Source organism: Ranitomeya imitator, chromosome 4, assembly GCF_032444005.1.
Source record: "Ranitomeya imitator isolate aRanImi1 chromosome 4, aRanImi1.pri, whole genome shotgun sequence".
Classification (NCBI taxonomy): Eukaryota; Metazoa; Chordata; class Amphibia; order Anura; family Dendrobatidae; genus Ranitomeya; species Ranitomeya imitator.
Genome location: NC_091285.1, coordinates 94,189,607 through 94,209,677, shown reverse-complemented (window position 1 = coordinate 94,209,677; position 20,071 = coordinate 94,189,607). Strand labels below are relative to the sequence as shown.

General features: G+C 44.0%; 1 protein-coding gene across 1 annotated transcript in view; it reads right to left on the bottom strand.

The window, feature by feature from the left end:
* DOCK2 (dedicator of cytokinesis 2) overlaps positions 1-20,071 on the bottom strand; it is a 1,209,209-nt gene that overhangs the window by 1,113,053 nt on the left and 76,085 nt on the right. The window contains exon 5 of the mRNA XM_069763868.1: positions 5,002-5,098. Within this exon, the coding sequence (XP_069619969.1) occupies positions 5,002-5,098 (97 nt within the window). The remainder of the gene's footprint in view (positions 1-5,001; positions 5,099-20,071) is intronic.

The following is a 20,071-nucleotide window of genomic DNA, read 5'->3' as shown; positions in this document are numbered from 1 at the left end:
GGGCAGGTTGAGCCTTGTGACTGTCCTGGTGTGAATTCTGTGGTTGACAGGTTGCAGCAGATTTGGGCTCATGTGGTGGACAATTTGGTGTTGTCTCAGGAGGAGGCTCAGCGTTTTGCTAACTTTCGTCGGTGTGTTGGTTCCCGGCTTCAGGTTGGGGATCTGGTCTGGTTGTCTTCCCGTCATGTTCCTATGAAGGTTTCTTCTCCTAAGTTTAAGCCTCGGTTTATTGGTCCTTATAGGATTTCTGAGATTATTAATCCGGTGTCTTTTCGACTGGCGCTTCCGGCCTCTTTTGCTATCCATAATGTCTTCAAAAGATCTTTGTTGCGGAAATATGTGGAGCCCGTTGTTCCCTCTGTTGATCCTCCGACCCCTGTGTTGGGAATGCATTTGTCTCTGAGTCGCAGTCTTGGCCAGGTGTATCTGCTAATTGCTGTTCGGACTGGGATATTTAAGTGTGCAGGATTCATTAGCCCTTGCCAGTTGTCAATGTTCCTTGTGAAGTGTTGGATCACTTTCTGGCTTCTCCTGCCTGCTGCCAAATTCTGCAAAGATAAGTGTTTGGTTCTTTGTATCTGTGGCACACTGCTGTGTGCTGGTTTCAGTTTTATTCCTGCTATGATTGTAGGATTCACTGGAGTTGCAGATTTACGCTCTTACATCTATTAGTTAGATGTAGGTAATTTTTGTTATTTCTGCAGTGGATGTTTGTGAAGGGTTTTTTACTGACCGCACAGAACTCTGTCCTATTCTGTCCTATTTAGCTAGTGTGGCCTCCTGTGCTAAATTCTGTTTCCTGCCTGTGTGTGTTTTTTCCTCTCCAACTCACCGCCAATATTTGTGGGGGGCTGTCTATCCTTGGGGGATTTTATCTGAGGCAAAATAGTATTCCTCTTTCCATCTTTAGGGATAATTAGTCCTCCGGCTGTGACGAGGTGTCTAGGTGTGTTAGGTACACTCCACGGCTACTTCAAGTTGTGGTGTTAAGTTCAGGATTGCGGTCAGTACAGTGGCCACCATCTCCAGTGAAAGTTCTCATGCAGCTCCAAAGTCACCGGATCATAACAGTGTTCATCATGACTATTGCACCTCCCTAGTCAGCAGGTTTGATGATGATTTGTTTGTTGGTTTTCAGAGACTGTATGGCCTTTCTCTCCTGGGCACTGATGTTGGATGCTCCTGTTAGTATCTATGATGGTGGATTTTATCAAATGTCTGAAGGAGTCTATACATTTATCCAAATGAGGGTTGCGTCCAAACGGAGGTGTCCAGTCTGACCTCTTTGTTGTTAGGATCCCTTTTCCTTCAGTCCAGGTGGGTTCTGAATCTTCTGTATGATTGAAATATTCCCTCAGGCGCTGTCTTCTGAAAAAATGTTCCATATCACTGAAAAGTTCAGTTTTATCCAGGGCCAATTTTATCCAGGGTAAGTTTTATCCAGGGTGTTATCATTCATACATTCATATTCTTAAAAAGGCCGTAAAAGCAAAATTTCTGCTGGGGTATGTATGTGTATATATATATGTACTGTATATATATATATATATATATATATATATATATATATATATATATACACACACACAAAATCAATAATTAGATCTGTAGTCACAACATACAGTAGGTACGGAAAGTTTTCATATTCCTTTAAATTTTTCATTCTGTTTCCTTGCAGCTATGTGATAAATTCAAAAAAGTTGAAAGAAATTGAGTATTTTTTGCAAATTTATTAAACAAGAAAAACTGAAATATTACATGGTCGTAAGTATTCAGACCCTATGATCAGCATTGAGTAGAAGCACCCTTTTGAGCTAGTACAGCCTTGAGTCTTCTTGGGAATGATGCAACAAGTTTTTCAAACCTGGATTTAGGGATTCTCAGCCATTCTTTCTTGCAGATCCTCTCCAGTTCCATCAGGTTGGATGGTGAAAGTTGGTGGACAGCCATTTTCAAGTCTCTTGAGAGATGCTCAATTGGATTTAGGTCAGGGCTCTGGCTGGGCTAGTCAAGAGTGGTCCCAGAGTTGTTCTGAAACCACTCTATTGTTATTTTAGCTGTGTGCTTAGGGTCATTGTCTTGTTGGAAGGTAAACCTTTAGCCAAGTCTGAGCTCCAGAGCACTCTGAAAGAGGTTTTCATCCAGGATATCTCTGTACTTAGCCGCATTCATGTTTCCTTCAATAACAACCAGTCATCCTGTCTTTGCAGCTGAAAAACACCCCCATAACACGATGCTGCCACCACCATGTTTCACTGTTGGGATTGTATTAGGCAGATGATGAGCAGTGCCTGGTTTTCTGCACACATACCACTTAGAATTATCACCAAAAGGTCTTTCTTCATTTCGTCAGACCAGAGAACCTTATTTTTCATAGTCTGGGAGTCATTCGTTTGTTTTTTAGAAAACTATGAGGGCTTTCATATGTCTTGCACTGAGGAGAGGCTTTCATCGGGTCACTCTGCCATAAGGGTCTGACTAGTGGAAGGCTGCAGTGTGGAACTTTCTCCCATCTCCCTACTGCATCTCTGGAACTCAGCCACAGGGATCTTTGGGTTCTTCTTTACCTCTCTCACCAAGGCTCCTCTCCCATGATTGCTCAGTTTGGCTGGATGGCCAGGTGTAAGAAGACTTCTGGTGGACCAAAACTTTTTCCATTTAAGGATTATGGAGGCCACTGTGATCTTAGGAACCTTGAGTACTGCAGAAATTTTTTTGTAACCTTTGCCATATCTGTGCATTGCCACAATTCTGTCTCTGAGCTCCTTGGTCAGTTCCTTTGTCCTCATGATTCTCGTTTCTGAGTGTATGCATTCATATAATTCTCCTTGCGCATAAATATATTTTGGGGGGGCTTTAGTATAGACACAAATTATACCTTTTTTCCTCTGATCCGGTTTTTTATTATTTTTTTAATTTTTTTTTAAATTTTATTCCTAGTTTTTAACTCGTGTATATTTCTGCTGAAGCACTTGTTCAGACGCGTGCACACATTTTTTCTTAATTTGTATTACTGTTTGCCAATGTATATTTAATAAAGGTAATTTTATATCCATCTTTTGTCTGATAATCAAGCCTTTTTTTGGGAGTTTTTTTCTGTGCTTATGATTCTCGTTTGGTCTAACTTGCACTGTGAGCTGTGACGTCCTATAGACAGGTGTGTACCTTTCCAAATCAAGTCCTATCAGTTTAATTAAATACAGCTGGCCTCCAATGAAGGAGTAGAACCATCTCAAGGAGGATCACAAAGAAATGGACAGCATGTGACTGAAATATGAGTGTCTAAGCAAAGGGTCTGAATACTTATGATCATGTAATATTTCAGTTTTTCTTTTTTATTAAATTTGCAAAAAATTTAACATTTCTGTTTTTTTAAGTCAAGATGCTTTGCAGAGTGTACATTAATGTGAAAAAAAGAAGTTTTTGAATTTACCAAATGGCTGCAAGGAAACAAAGAGTGAAAAATGTAAATGGGTATGAATACTTTCCGTACCCACTGTATCACAATTTAGAGGTTGTCTGTTTCTTCAATGTAAATTGAACAAGTTTTACATTTTGTGTTCCTATGCTCTTAGCTTCTCGCAGTCCCATTGAATTGGGGTTTGGAGAAGACTTGATTGAGAATCAGACATTCAGAATTGACTTTCAGACTGTCAGTTCATACTGTGAAAATCACAGTTCAAACTGCAGTATTTTGGATCTGAGTTTTATTAGTATCTGGTCAGTGTGTTTCAGAATAAATAAATAAGTTGCAACGCTTCTCCTCTTACTCATGGGCAACACACAGGTCTCCACACTGTTACCATACATGTGCTGTCTGTGATAATCAAGGAACCACAGCTTTGTGTAGGTAATGTTGGTCCTTGACTCAGGTCAAAAAAGAACATTTCACTATGACTTTTTGCAGATAACTCTGTAAACAGACATGTGAACAGCCACATAGACAACAAAGGCTACATGTTCTATCTGAGAAATACTTGGGTTCACCGATGTTTGAAAGAGTAAAATGCGCATGAATTACAGTTGAAACCAGAAGTTTACATACACTATATAAAAAGACACATATGCATGCTTTTCTCAATATCTGACATGAAATCAGAATAAACCTTTCCCATTTTAGGTCAATTAGGATTACCATAATTAATAATATTTGCGAAATGTCAGAATAATGAGAGAGAGAGAATATTTTAAGGCATTTTTATTAATTACTGAAAAGTCAAAAGTTTGCATACACTAAGATTACTATGCCTTTAAACAATTCTGGAAATAAACACCGTGTGCACTGCTATAGTCTGGTGCAGAGACTAGGTACCCAAACCATCTAGTAAAATATGAAAAAGTCTCGCACTCAACTTAAGTGTTTTATTTTTGTAGATTTAATAATAGTACTAGAGGTAGCAGTGGAAACGTTTCAGTCCAAACGGACTTTCATCAGTCACGTGCTGTGGCAACTAGTGTGTAGCGACAATTCCTATGTTAGGACGCAGACAATGCGGAGTGCAGGTAGCTACTGCCGTATATAGGAATAGAGTGGTAGATGAGAGGGGTATAAAAAGACTAAGAGAATCATATGATAGGCACGGGGTGGTGACCTCAGACGGCCAAATGTGAGACAGGGGCTGGAGGGAAGCCGCTGTGTTGAATGAGACGGCCTCTCAGACATGGTGTCCACCGCTAGTCTTAGACTATCAAATGACTCTCTAAGTCTTTTTATACCCCTCTCATCTACCACTCTATTCCTATATACGGCGGTAGCTACCTGCACTCTGCATTGTCTGCGTCCTAACATAGGAATTGTCGCCACACACTAGTTGGCACAGCACGTGACTGATGAAAGTCCGTTTGAACTGAAACGTTTCCAGTGCTACCTCTAGTACTATTAATAAATCTACAAAAATAAAACACTTAAGTTGAGTGCGAGACTTTTTCATATTTTAAACAATTCTGGACTGCCCATATGATGATGTCATTCACAATGCCAAACAAGAAAGTGTTTCTTACCATGTACAACTGTTTAAAAATGTTTCCCCATTCACGCAAAGTAGTTGTAACTTCATGCACCAAAGGAATCTCAGTAGGAACTATGTTTTCAATATTTCTAAAAAAAATAACATAAACAAAATATACAAAGATCATTTTAAGGGAAATAACTTGGAAGGTAACTAAATATTAAAAATAAACAATATATATAAATACCGTATTTTTCGGACTATAAGACGCACCGGACCATAAGACGCACCCCAAATTTGGGGTGAAAATTGCAGAAAAAAAGATTTTTTATAAGATGGGAGTCCGTCTTATTGTCCGAATTTACAGTATCTTACCTGAGGGCTGGCGGTGGCAGAGCAGGGTCACAGGAGGCAAGGTGTCGGCAGAGGTGGGGTGATGCTGGGATGAGGAGGTGCTGGGATGAGAAGGTGCTGGGATCAGGAGGTGCTGGGATCAGGAGGTGCTGGGATCAGGAGGTGCTGGGATGAGAAGGTGCTGGGATCAGGAGGTGCTGGGATCAGGAGGTGCTGGGGTCAGGAGGTGCTGGGGTCAGGAGGTGCTGGGATCAGGAGGTGCTGGGATGAGAAGGTGCTGGGATCAGGAGTTGCTGGGATCAGGAGGTGCTGGGATCAGGAGGTGCTGGGATCAGGAGGTACTGGGATGAGAAGGTGCTGGGATCAGGAGGTGCTGGGATCAGGAGGTGCTGGGATCAGGAAGTGCTGGGATGAGAAGGTGCTGGGATCAGGAGGTGCTGGGATCAGGAGGTGCTGGGATCAGGAAGTGCTGGGATCAGGAGGTGCAGTGAGAGGGGTCCCAGGCTTACCGTGCAGGCAATGCAGGCTTACCGTGGCGGCAGAGGTCTGGTGGCAGAGGTGCAGCGGCAGAGGTGCGGTGGCAGAGGTGCAGCGGCAGAGGAGGCGCAGTAAGCGGGGTCCCTTTCCCCGGTATGGTGATGCAGCAGCCCGGTATGCAGCAGAGCCGGGTGAATCCTGTTGTTATCGGTGGGCGCGGCCATCTTCCTGAGGCCGAGCGTGTGCAGATGGAGCGCTCTGCTTCCCAGGACTTCAGGAAAATGGCCGCCGTGATCTCCATCTGCGCACGCGCGGCCATTTTCCTGAAGCCATGGGAAGCAGGGTGCTTCATCTGCGCACGCGCGGCCTCAGGAAAATGGCCGCGCCCACCGATAACAACAGGATTCACCCGGCTCTGCTGCATACCGGGCTGCTGCATCACCTCACTGGAGAAAGGGACCCCGCTTACTGCGCCTCCTCTGCCCCCACACCTCTGCCGCCGCACCTCTGCCGCTGCACCTCTGCCACCGGACCTCTGCCGCCACGGTAAACCTGCATTGCGACTATTAGATGCACCCCCCATTTTCCCCCCTTTTTTTGGGGGGAAAAAGTGCGTCTTGTAGTCCGAAAAATACGGTAATGCAAAATAATCACATGTATCTTGCTTAGATTATATCCTGTCTAAGGTAATGGAAAATAATTATTTTACATAAATAGTAGGAGCTCAGATAAGCTTCTTTCCTTTACTTACTAAAACTATCACTGGTTGTAAGTGACTGACAGGAGAAGGAGGCCTGATTTGTGTTCAATAGCAGATCTGTTTATACCAAGGAAGGTGACGGGCACAAGGGGGCATTCTTTGCGTCTGGAGGAGAGAAGGTTTTTCCACCAACATAGAAGAGGATTCTTTACTGTTAGGGCAGTGAGAATCTGGAATTGCTTGCCTGAGGAGGTGGTGATGGCGAACTCAGTCGAGGGGTTCAAGAGAGGCCTGGATGTCTTCCTGGAGCAGAACAATATTGTATCATACAATTATTAGGTTCTGTAGAAGGACGTAGATCTGGGGATTTATTATGATGGAATATAGGCTGAACTGGATGGACAAATGTCTTTTTTTGCCTTACTAACTATGTTACTATGTTACTATGTATGTTAGAACAGAATTGTGAAAGGGATTATTCAGGTGATGACTGTTCTGAATAGGACTCTGGTATATATTTTTTAAAAGGGAGCCTGTCAGCAGAATTGGCTAAGAAACCTACAAACAGTGTCAAGTTGGTGCCGTTATACTGATTAAAATGATACCTTAGTTGAAAAAATCCGTCTTATGGTTGTTGTTTAATCGCTTTTTTTCAGTTTTGAGTTAATAAGAATCTCATCCTCCGGGGCAGCCTGTGGGCGGTCTTCATGTGGTGCTCTGCTTAGCTTTTCATCTCTATGGGTTCAGACAGGTCACTGATCCCTCAGTCACCTGCCCCCTATTTTGCATAATGAATATTATATACAGCTCTGGCAAAAATTAAGAGACCACAGCAAAATTTTCAGTTTGTCTGATTTTTCGCTTTATAGATATATTTTTGGGTAAAATGTAAATTGTTCTTTTATTCTATAAACTTCTGACAACATGTCTCCAATAAATTTTGTATTTTTTTGCAAAGAAAAATGGTCAAAATTTAAAAAAAAAACAAAAAAACAGGGCTTTCAGACCTCAAATAATGCAAAGAAAACAAGTTGATAATCATTTAGAAACAACAATACTAATGTTTTAACTCCTGAAGAGTTCAGGAATCAATATTTTGTGGAATAACCATGATTTTTAGTCACAGCTTCCATGCGTCTTGGCATGCTTTCCATCAGTCTTTCACACCCCTTTTGGGAGACCTTATGGCACTCCTGGTACAAAAATTTAAGCAGTTCTTTGATGGCTTGTGACAATCCATCATCCTCACGATTACATTCCAGAGGTTTTCATTGCGGTTTAGGTCTGGAGATTCAGCTGCCCATGACAGGGTTTTGATGTGGTGGTCTCTTAATTTTTGCCAGAGCTGTAGACCCACATGTATTGACACAGAGCAGACTCCCCCACATAGATCTATACCTATTTGCTGTTACTACACTGACGATTGATATACCGTATATACTCGAGTATAAGCCGACCCGAGTATAAGCCGACCCCCCTAATTTTGCCACAAAAAACTGGGAAAACTTATTGACTCGAGTATAAGCCTAGGGTAGAAAATGCAGCAGCTACCAGTGAATTTCAAAAATAAAAATAGATGCTCCATACCGTTCATTATTGCCCCATAGATGCTCCATATACAACTGTGCTATATAGAATGCTCTGCACCTTTGATTATGGCCCCATAGATGCTCCTTAGAATGCTGTGCCCCATATATGCTCTGCACCTTTATGGCCCCATAGGTGCTCCTTAGAATGCTGTGCCCCATATATGCTCTGCACCTTTATGGCCCCATAGGTGCTCCTTAGAATGCTGTGCCCCATATATGCTCTGCACCTTTATGGCCCCATAGGTGCTCCTTAGAATGCTGTGCCCCATATATGCTCTGCACCTTTATGGCCCCATAGGTGCTCCTTAGAATGCTGTGCCCCATATATGCTCTGCACCTTTATGGCCCCATAGGTGCTCCTTAGAATGCTGTGCCCCATATATGCTCTGCACCTTTATGGCCCCATAGGTGCTCCTTAGAATGCTGTGCCCCATATATGCTCTGCACCTTTATGGCCCCATAGGTGCTCCTTAGAATGCTGCTGGTGCTGCCATAAAAAAATAAAAATCACATACTCACCTCTCTTCTCAGGACGCCGGCGCTTTCAATAATTACCTGCTCCTCAGCGGCTCCTTCTCCAGCACTGACGCTCAGCAGAGGGCGCGCACTGACTACGTCACAGCGTCCTCTAACGTGAGCGTCACTGCTAGAGGACGCAGGAGAGGGAGCCGCACCGGAGCGAGGAGCAGGTAATTATAGCGCTGCGCTCCCCGTGTACTTACCTGCTGCGGCGCGGTCCCTGCAGTCCCTGCTTCCCCGGCGCTGCAGCTTCTTCCTGTAATTGAGCGGTCACATGGCACCGATCATTTACAGCAATGAATATGCGGCTCCTCCCCTATGGGGGTGGAGCCGCCTATTCATTGCTGTAATGAGCGGTGCCATGTGACCGCTCAGTACAGGAAGAATCTGCAGCGCCGGAGAAGCCAGGGACTGCAGGGACCGCGCCGGAGCAGGTAACTATGACTACACAGCCCCCGCTCTCCCTCCCCTGCTGACACCCGGGTATATGACTCGAGTATATGCCGAGAGGGGGACTTTCAGCCCAAAAAAATGGGCTGAAAATCTCGGCTTATTCTCGAGTATATACGGTAATTATATTCATACTGTGGGATTTCCTTGGCACATCTGACTCCGTGCGCCCCTTTCTGCGTTTGTGCATTCATTTCCATGTGCCATTGTCCACTGTTTTCTCATGCCTGTTACCTACACAATTTCTAAATAAAGTTGTTATTTTACTTGCAATGGACTTGCCAGTTGTTTATGGTAATTTTTTTTTACTAGTCCGCATTTTGCTCCAGTACATACTGTATGCAAGCAGAATTGTATGCCATCATTTAGGTATACAAGTGCACACTGATAACCCTAATATGCTGCAACTGTTCATGAATCCCTTTTATTACAATTTTTGAAAGGCAGAATAATCAAAAACCAACAATGCAGGAACCGTTTTTTGGGCTTTTTTTTAATGCCGTTCTGTGTGTGGTAAATTTGATAAGGCAGCTTTATTCTTTGGGTCAGTACGGTTACAGCAATGCAACTTTAAAACTTTTTTTTTATATTTTTGGCGCTTTTACACAACAAATGCTATTTTACTGAAAAAATAATTGTTTTTGCATCGCTATATTCTGAGAGGTAAAACTTTTATTTTTGGAGCTGTATGGTGGCTTAAATTTTGAGGGACAAGATGATGGTTTCAGCAATTTTTATTTCCATTTGTCTGTTTGATCACGTTTTATTCCACTTTTTGGTCAGCGGGTCAGCGGTACTATGATAAATCTTCATTTCTTGCCTCATTTTTCATATTTATTCTTTTACAGTGTTCACTAAAGGGGTTAACTAGTAGGACAGATTTAAAGGTTGGGTCGTTCCGAATGCAGCAATACCAAATATGTGTACTTTCAGTGTTTTTTGTGTGTGTTTTTTCATAATATTTATGGGTACAATATATATATTTTTTACTATTTTATTATTCTTTTTATATTTTAAGACTTTTGTAACTTTTTTTTTACTTTTTTTACTTAATCCCACTATTGGACTTTCACTTTCTGCTGTCTGATTGCAGTTATAAGGTATAGCAATGCAGTAGCATTGCATAGGCTTGCTATACCTTATAGTCTGTCAGCCATGCAGACACAAGTTTGTTAGATCATGGACTGTGCATGATTTAGCTAACTTCCTAGTGCCTGTTGACCCGGATGTTGTCCTGACACCAGTGTGTTGCCATGGAAAAGAATCGGGACCCTGCGATAATGTTGCGGGGTCTTCGATCCAAGGCAGAGTCGCTTTCTTCCCTTTGCCTGCTCTCTAAATGCTGCAATCTCACCAATCATAGCAGTTAGGCGGCAAAAGTGCCGGGAGCAGTGTGAGCGCTGCTCCTGGCACTGAGAGCTGAGTGTCAGCTGTCAGAATCAGATTACACCTGGTGGCCATCGCACAGCCCCCTGAGCGCAGGTGAAAGCCATAAAGTACATGTACGGCATTGGTCAGGAAGTCCTTCCCTATTATGATGTACAAAGACATTTCTTATGGCAGTTTGGCCTCAACTTAATAATATCCTTTTGACAACAATCAATATCAGGATTATGAATATGCAGCCATGGAAATCCCATCACCAATCTTAGTGTGAATTCCACAGTTACCTGCTTGACAAAGTTCTGGAGTAATGATGTGTTGTCAATGGCAACAATTAGAACTGGTTTTTCCAAGCTAACTGTCCCTAGTATTAATTTAAGAAACAGTCCATAATTAATAAAATGTGCAGCACACCCATAGTCAATGAAAGCAAGTGCAGATAACCACAGGTTTTGAAAGCATAGTTCCACGTTAAATAGTACTTTATCTGAGAAGTGAAAAGGTACCTGGAAGGCTCGGTGACCTACTCAATAATCAACCAGACTTAGGCGTTTCCTGACAGCTTGTTTGCTTGATGGCATATCGAGCAGTCCTTGATATAATATGCTCAGCACAAACACACTAGAGACATAGTCCAATATTGTATGGACATATCCTCTCCACAGTCCAAGAGATGGATGCTCCAACCTCCATTGATTCCATCTTCGGTAAGGAAACTGACCAGAAAAGAATGAGTGAAACCCCCTGCTGTTCATCATGTCTTTCCCTAATTCTACAATCCATGCAAATGGGGGAGACCATGATACAGACCAAAAAACAGGGTGGAGTATGCAAAGCTAGAGCATCCTTGAGAATATCCATCAGGCCATGGGGAAACTGATACCAGAGAACAGCATCATTCCACAGAACCTCAGAGGACAATTACCAGAACTCCGAACTATAATCCTCAGTGGTGCAGCCACCTTTCATCAAGCTCAGGTTTATAGCCTTCATGACCTTGACCCTGTCAGGTTCATCATAAATTATCCCTAAGGCATCAAAAAGGCATTACCTGAAGACTATTCAGGTGCTAGTGTGCACAAAGAGAATGCCCAAGTCTGAGGAACCCCACACAGTAGGTACATGATTATTCCCACCCACTGGGACTCACCCTCAGACCAAGTTCGTAGAGTAAAAAATAGCTAACAGCACTCCCTGAATATGCTACACTGATGCCTCTCAACCAAAAAATCTGTAAGGAAGTACCAAAACTGGTTTGAGGGTGGTCAACTGCATGTCACTGGGTTCAGAAGTCATAACTACTGTTGATAGCGGAGAGCCTTTGGAAGCACCCAAAGTACTAAACCGGCCTTTCAGCTGGGACTGTGATGATTCTAACCTCTTGTGGTCCCTGGTCAGATCATGAACAATCTGGGTCAAAATCATCACATGAACACAGAATTTACAAACTGGACCCATTGGTGAGAAAAAATAAGTATTGGACAAGATAAAATGTGATGCTAGCCATTACTCACGGACAGACCGTGTTACAGAGAAATCAGATGTTGCTAGGTCAGTACCAAAAGAGCACATAGAAAACCAAGAGGAAGGATAAAGTGCAAAAAAAAAGGAGACAGGGAGCGCATGTGTGAAGAACCTGGTGGTCTAGGGAGCTTTATAGCTAGATGGGCCAAAGGGCCACTAACCTCAAGGGGTTGTGCACCCATGCACAACCCCGGTAGGAGCGAGGAGTAGAGTAGGATGGACCTCCGTGCTGAGCAGATCATCCTGCTGGTGTCACAGGGTCCGAACAAGTGAATGTGGGGAGGAGTTACTGGAGTTACATGGCCGCAGGTCCTTTGGCCGAGGAGAGAAGTTTTCTGAATCCTGAGCCGCTCCTGCCACATTTGTTTGAGAGGGATATCAAAAGGAAAGCAGGAGGAGGCACAGTCCTTAGGAATGCTGGGGCAAAAGGTAAAATTATAAATATGAATGGTTGAAGGACACAAACCTTTATTAGACTTCTTTGCTCTTTGCTCTTTTACTCCTGAGGAAGACAGAACGTTGCAATTGAAATGCATTTTGGAATGCAAAGAAGTCTAATAAAGGTTTGTGCCTTCAACCATTCATATTTATATTTTTTCCTTTTGCCCCAGCGCTTCTAAAGACCGCGCCTGCTTTCCTAAAAGAGAAAGGATAAAGGCACAATTCAGGTCATGGTTCTTGGTCCTAATACCAAGAGATAGCAGATCAAAGCAAAAGGACAAGATGAAGGGATAGTCAAACCATGGTACAAAAGGGTCAGGCAGCTGCAGAGCAGAACTCAGCACAACAGAATAAGGCAAAACCTCACCAGAAAGCACAAACTATGTCTGGCAAGGATTAGAGGCAAACAGCTCAGTTAAAGGGACACTGTCACCTGAATTTGGAGGGAACAATCTTCAGCCATGGAGGCGGGGTTTTTGTGTTTTTGATTCACCCTTTCCTTACCCGCTGGCTGCATGCTGGCTGCAATATTGGATTGAAGTTCATTCTCTGTCCTCCGTAGTACATGCCTGCACAAGGTGCAATCTTGCCTTGTGCAGGCGTGGACTATGGAGGACAGACAGAGAATGAACTTCAATCCAATATTGCAGCCAGCATGCAGCCAGCGGGTAAGGAAAGGGTGAATCAAAAACACAAAAACCCCGCCTCCATGGCTGAAGATTGTTCCCTCCAAATTCAGGTGACAGTGTCCCTTTAAAGGGAACCTGTCAGCAGAATTGTGTTGTGTAACCTACAAACAGTGTCAGGTTGGTGACCATATACTGATTAAAATGAAATCTTGGTTGTTGAAATCTATCTTTATTTTTTCTTATATTTTTCCCATCTTGTTATTGTTTAATCTTTATTTTCAGTTAATGAGAGTCTCGTGCTTTCGGGCTGGCCTATGGGGGTCTTTATGCGCTGCTTTGCTTACAGCTTACATATTCATCTGTATGGCTTATGACACGTCACTGATTCCTCAGTGACCTGCCACCTATTTTACATACTAAGTATAATACGTTTTTTTTTAAATTCACATTCAGCAAGCAGGCGCCTGCACTGCAGCATGATTGCATACATAATGTCCGTTTAATTATTGTATTATTGTATGTATTTGGAAATTGCACCCCTTTGGGAATTTATCGTCAGGTGTAACGACGATTTTGACTTCATGAGTGTTTTCCAGAAACAAGCAGCAGTGGATGTTACTGAATAAATTGCAAACTGCCATTGTAGTGACCAATATGTTTTAGTGACCAGTACGTTTTGGTGCCCAGCTCATGCTTCTGAAGACAAGCACCTGTAAATTAGACGGGCTGTCATCATCACTACAGATATGCCAAACATGTGGACTCTGAATGTGGTTTAGACACATTGTGGGGCATTTGGATTTAGGAGAGCAGAATTTCCTGGATTTCATTTGGGGTGCAAGGAGCCATTGCGCTGAGCACATACATTGGGGTTTCCATCTATATCTCCGAGTGACTAAATTCAGATTAAACCTCACAGGGATGCATTCACTATAATGAGGCAGAAAGAGTTAATCTGGACTATGTCTGACCTCTGTATATACAGTACTTGAGTATAAGCCGACCCGAGTATAATCCAAAACCCCTAATTTTGCAACAAAAAACTGGGAAAACTTAATGACTCGAGTATAAGCCTAGGGTGGAAAATGCAGCAGCTACCGGTAAATGTCAAAAATAAAAATAGATACCAATAAAAGTAAAATTAATTGAGACATCAGTAGGTTAAGTGTTTTTGAATATCCATATTGAATCAGGAGCTTCATATAATGCTCCATAAAATTTATGATGGGCCCCATAAGATGCTCCATATTAAAATATGCCCCATATAATGCTGCACTAATGTTGATTATGGCCCCATAAGATGCTCCATAGACGATTATGCCCCATATAATGCTTCACAAATGCTGATTATGGCCCCATAAGATGCTCCATATAACAATGTGCCACATATAATGCTCCATACAGTTCATTATGGCCCCATAAGATGCTCCATATAACAATGTGCCACATATAATGCTCCATACAGTTCATTATGGCCCCATAAGATGCTCCATATAACAATGTGCCCCATATAATGCTTTATGCAGTTTATTATGGCCCCATAAGATGCTCCACAAAACAATGTGCCCCATATAATGCTCCATGCAGTTTTTTATGGCCCCATAAGATGCTCCATATAACAGTGTGCCACATATAATGCTGCTGCAATAAAAAAAATGACATACTCACCTCTCGTCACTGCTCTCTGCTCCTCTGCGTCACGTTTCTCTGCAGTGACTGTTCAGACACTTATCGAGCCCTCTGACCTGAACAGTCACTGCAGAGGACGTGGAAGATGGGGCAGCGGTGGAATGAGGAAAGGTGAATATGAAATACTCACCTGCTCCCGGCATGGTCCCAGGAAGCTTCTTGTTGTGAATTCTGTTGTCGAACTCCCTCCTGTGGTCGTGAATGGTACTTCAGCGAGTTCTGTCCATGGACTCCCTCTGGTGGCTGTGAGTGGAGCTGCTGCTTCTGAGGTTCCTTATCCTTTGGTTGGCTGCTCTATTTAACTCCACTCAGATCGTTACTCCATGCCAGCTGTCAATGTTCCTGCATTGGTTCAGTTCGCTCTTGGATCTTTCTGGTGACCTGTCTACTCTAGCAGAAGCTAAGTTCCTGCTTGTTATTATTTGTTCATTGTTTCCTTGTCCAGTTGGCTACCATGATTTTGTCTTGCTAGCTGGAAGCTCTGGGATGCAGAGTGGCATCTCCGCACCGTTAGTCGGTGCGGAGGTCTTTTTGCACACTCTGCGTGGTCTTTTGTAGTTTTTTGTGCTGACCGCAAAGATACCTTTCCTATCCTCTGTCTGTTTCGTAAATCTGGCCTCCCTTTGCTGAAACCTGTTTCATTTCTGCGTTTGTGACTTTCATCTTTACTCACAGTCAATATATGTGGGGGGCTGCCTTTTCCTTTGGGGAATTTCTCTGGGGCAAGGTAGGCTTTATTTTCTATCTCTAGGGCTAGCTAGCTCTTAGGCTGTGAAGAGTCGTCTAGGGAGTGTCAGGAACGCTCCACGGCTATTTATAGTTGTTGTGATAGGATTAGGGGTTGCAGTCAGCAGAGCTCCCACATCCCAGAGCTTGTCCTGTTGAGTTTAACTATCAGGTCGTGACGGGTGCTCCTAACCACCAGGTCCATAACAGTAAAGCTGGCCCAAAGTATTAATGCATCTCAATAGAAGGATAAGAGAAGATCTGAGACCATTTTTTTTCTTCTGCCCCTGTGTTGTGCCAGCCAGATGTTTCGCTTCCGTTTCAGGTCGAGGTTGATGCTTCTGAGATTGGAGCAGGGGCTGTTTTGTCGCAAAGAAGTTCTGATGGCTCGGTGATGAAACCATGTGCCTTCTTTTCTAGAAAATTCTCGCCTGCTGAGAGCAATTATGATGTTGGCAATCGAGAGTTGTTGGCCATGAAGTGGGCATTCGAGGAGTGGCGACATTGGCTTGAAGGAGCTAAACATCGCGTGGTGGTCTTGACAGATCACAAGAATTTGACTTATCTCGAGTCTGCCAAACGGTTGAATCCTAGACAGGCTCGATGGTCGCTCTTTTTCTCCCGTTTTGATTTTGTGGTTTCGTACCTTCTGGGATCTAAGAATGTGAAGGCTGATGCCTTGTCAAGGAGTTTTGTGCCTGACTCTCTGGGTGTTCCGGAGCCGGCGGGTATTCTTAAAGAGGGGGTAATTTTGTCTGCCATCTCCCCTGATTTGCGGCGCGTGCTGCAGAAGTTTCAGGCTGATAGACCTGACCGTTGTCCAACGGAGAAACTGTCCCTGATAGATGGACTAGTAGAGTTATCTCTGAGGTTCATTGTTCGGTGTTGGCTGGTCATCCTGGAATCTTTGGTACCAGAGATTTGGTGGCTAGATCCTTTTGGTGGCCTTCTTTGTCACGGAATGTGCGTTCTTTTGTGCAGTCCTGTGGGACTTGTGCTCGGGCTAAGCCCTGCTGTTCTCGTGCCAGTGGGTTGCTTTTGCCCTTGCCGGTCCCGAAGAGGCCCTGGACGCATATTTCCATAGATTTTATTTCTGATCTCCCTGTTTCTCAAAGGATGTTGGTCATTTGGATGGTTTGTGATCGCTTCTCTAAGATGGTCCATTTGGTAACCTTGTCTAAATTGCCTTCCTCCTCTAATTTGGTGCCATTGTTTTTCCAGCATGTGGTTCGTTTGCATGGCATTCCGGAGAACATCGTCTCGGACAGAGGTTCCCAGTTTGTTTCGAGGTTTTGGCGGTCCTTTTGTGCTAAGATGGGCATTGATTTGTCTTTTTCTTCGGCTTTCCATCCTCAGACTAATGGCCAAACCGAACGAACTAATCAGACTTTGGAAACATATCTGAGATGCTTTGTTTCTGCTGATCAGGATGATTGGGTGTCGTTTTTGCCTTTGGCTGAGTTCGCCCTTAATAATCGGGCCAGCTCGGCTACTTTGGTTTCTCCTTTTTTCTGTAATTCTGGTTTCCATCCTCGTTTCTCTTCAGGGCAGGTTGAGCCTTCGGACTGTCCTGGTGTGGATACTGTGGTGGACAGGTTGCAGCAGATTTGGACTCATGTGGTGGACAATTTGACACTGTCCCAGGAGAAGGTTCAACGTTTCGCTAACCGCCGGCGCTGTGTTGGTCCCCAACTTCGTGTTGGGGATTTGGTTTGGTTGTCATCTCGTCATGTTCCTATGAAGGTTTCCTCTCCTAAGTTTAAGCCTCGTTTCATTGGGCCATATAAGATTTCTGAAGTTCTTAATCCTGTGTCCTTTCGTTTGGACCTTCCAGCTTCTTTTGCCATCCATAATGTGTTCCATAGGTCGTTGTTGCGGAGATACGTGGCGCCTATGGTTCCCTCCGTTGATCCTCCTGCCCCGGTGTTGGTCGAGGGGGAGTTGGAGTATGTGGTGGAGAAGATTTTGGATTCTCGTGTTTCGAGACGGAAACTCCAGTACCTGGTCAAGTGGAAGGGTTATGGTCAGGAAGATAATTCCTGGGTTTTTGCCTCTGATGTTCATGCTGCTGATCTAGTTCGTGCCTTTCATTTGGCTCATCCTGATCGGCCTGGGGGCTCTGGTGAGGGTTCGGTGACCCCTCCTCAAGGGGGGGGGGTACTGTTGTGAATTCTGTTGTTGAACTCCCTCCTGTGGTCGTGAATGGTACTTCGGCGAGTTCTGTCCATGGACTCCCTCTGGTGGCTGTGAGTGGAGCTGCTGCTTCTGAGGTTCCTTACACAGGTGACGTGGTTTATCCTTTGGTTGGCTGCTCTATTTAACGCCACTCAGATCGTTACTCCATGCTAGCTGTCAATGTTCCTGCATTGGTTCAGTTCGCTCTTGGATCTTTCTGGTGACCTGTCTACTCCAGCAGAAGCTAAGTCCCTGCTTGTTATTATTTGTTCATTGTTTCCTTGTCCAGTTGGCTATCATGTTTTTGTCTTGCTAGCTGGAAGCTCTGGGATGCAGAGTGGCATCTCCGCACCGTTAGTCGGTGCGGAGGTCTTTTTGCACACTCTGCGTGGTCTTTTGTAGCTTTTTGTGCTGACCGCAAAGATACCTTTCCTATCCTCTGTCTGTTTAGTAAGTCTGGCCTCCCTTTGCTGAAACCTGTTTCATTTCTGCGTTTGTGACTTTCATCTTTACTCACAGTCAATATATGTGGGGGGCTGCCTTTTCCTTTGGGGAATTTCTCTGAGGCAAGGTAGGCTTTATTTTTTATCTCTAGGGCTAGCTAGCTCTTAGGCTGTGAAGAGGTGTCTACGGAGTGTCAGGAACGCTCCACGGCTATTTCTAGTTGTTGTGATAGGATTAGGGGTTGCGGTCAGCAGAGCTCCCACATCCCAGAGCTTGTCCTGTTGAGTTTAACTATCAGGTCGTCCCGGGTGCTCCTAACCACTAGGTCCATAACAGCTTCTCTCGGACAGATGGTTTCCGGCGCTGGCAGCTTCTTCTTCTGTTCAGCAGTCACGTGGTACTGCTCATTACAGGAATGAATATGCGGCTCCACCCCTATGGGAGTGGAGTCCATCTTCATTACTTTAATGAGCGGTACCACGTGACCGCTGAACGGGGAAGAAGCTGCTGGCAACGGAGACCATGGGACATGCAGGGACCATGCCAGGAGCGCCAGGAGCAGGTGAGTATGTGACGGTCATTGCTCTCCCGCACCCGCTGACCCCCCACTGACCATGACTCGAGTTTAAGGCTAGCGAGGCACTTTCAGCCCCTTTTTTTGGGCTGAAACTCTCAGCTTATACTCAAGTATATACGGTACATCGCCAGATCGTAGGCCAGACAGTGTCCACAGGGCCTTCTTCTGCCTCATTATAGGTAATTTTCTGCCAGCGGTTCCATCTGAATAACATATTTCTGAGAATTACACAGAAACTATGATGTAAGAACTAAGAGCAGAGCACAGGATAAATGTGAGCCGAGCCTTACTGCGATCTTTGTGAGGCAGAATGAAAAAAATCAACAGCAGGTGAAGAATTGGTTTTATTTATTTCTCACACAGTTCCTCATGCAGCATAAGTGATTAGATAACTTTTTTCTTCAGGTCAGTGCGATTACAGGGATACCAGATTTTTAGCTTTTCTATGTTTTGCCTCTATCACACACTGAAAGATGCTTTTTGTTGGAAAAACTAGTTTTTGCATCCTCATATTTTGAGAACTATAACTTTTCCATATTTTGTCCGACAGAGTCATGTGATGGCTTGTTTTTTGCAAAATGAGTTGATGTTTTTATTGGTGCCATTTTCGGTCACATAACATTTTTTGATTGCTTTCTATTCTGATTTTTTGGAGACAGAATAAACTAATGCCAGCAATTCAAGAATAATTTTTTTTTGCTTTTTTATGTCATTCCAGGTGTGGTAAAATAGATAAGGCACATGTGACACTAGTCTGTTGTGAATTCTGCTTTTGGGCTCCCTCCGGTGGTTGTAAGTGGAACTTTTGTGAGTTCTGCTCTTGGGCTCCCTCCGGTGGTTTTAAGTGCAATGGCTGCTCCTTGGATTTAGCTGTCAGCAGCTGCATCCACTGATTGTCTTTTCTGCTCGGCTATTTAGCCTGGCTCTTTCCTTCAGCTTGTGCCACTTGTCAATGGTTCCTGGTTGGATTCACATCTCTTTGGATTTCCCTGTTATCCTGACCAGTTCAGCAAAGCTAAGTCCTTGCTTGCTCTTTTCTGTCCACAGGTTGTGGACTTATCCTGTCATGATCCCAATGGCAGGGGATCACAAAAGGACAAGCACAAAAACAAAACAAGCTCTAGGGTGATGAAACCTGAGCTGACCGCGATCCTGAACCTAAACACACAACTAGCAGTAGCCGGGGAACGTGCCTACGATGATTCCTAGACGTCTCGCGCCAGCCGAAGGATTAACTTCCCCTATCAGAAGAAACACAGACCTCACTTGCCTCCAGAGAAACACCCCACAGAAATAGCAGCCCCCCATATGTAATAACGGTGAAATGAGAGGAAAGCACATACGTAGTTATGAAAATAGAATCAGCAAAAATGAGGCCCGCTAAGGCTACGTTCACATTAGCGTCGCGTCGCTGTTGCGTCGGCGACGCAGCGGCGACGCAGCGG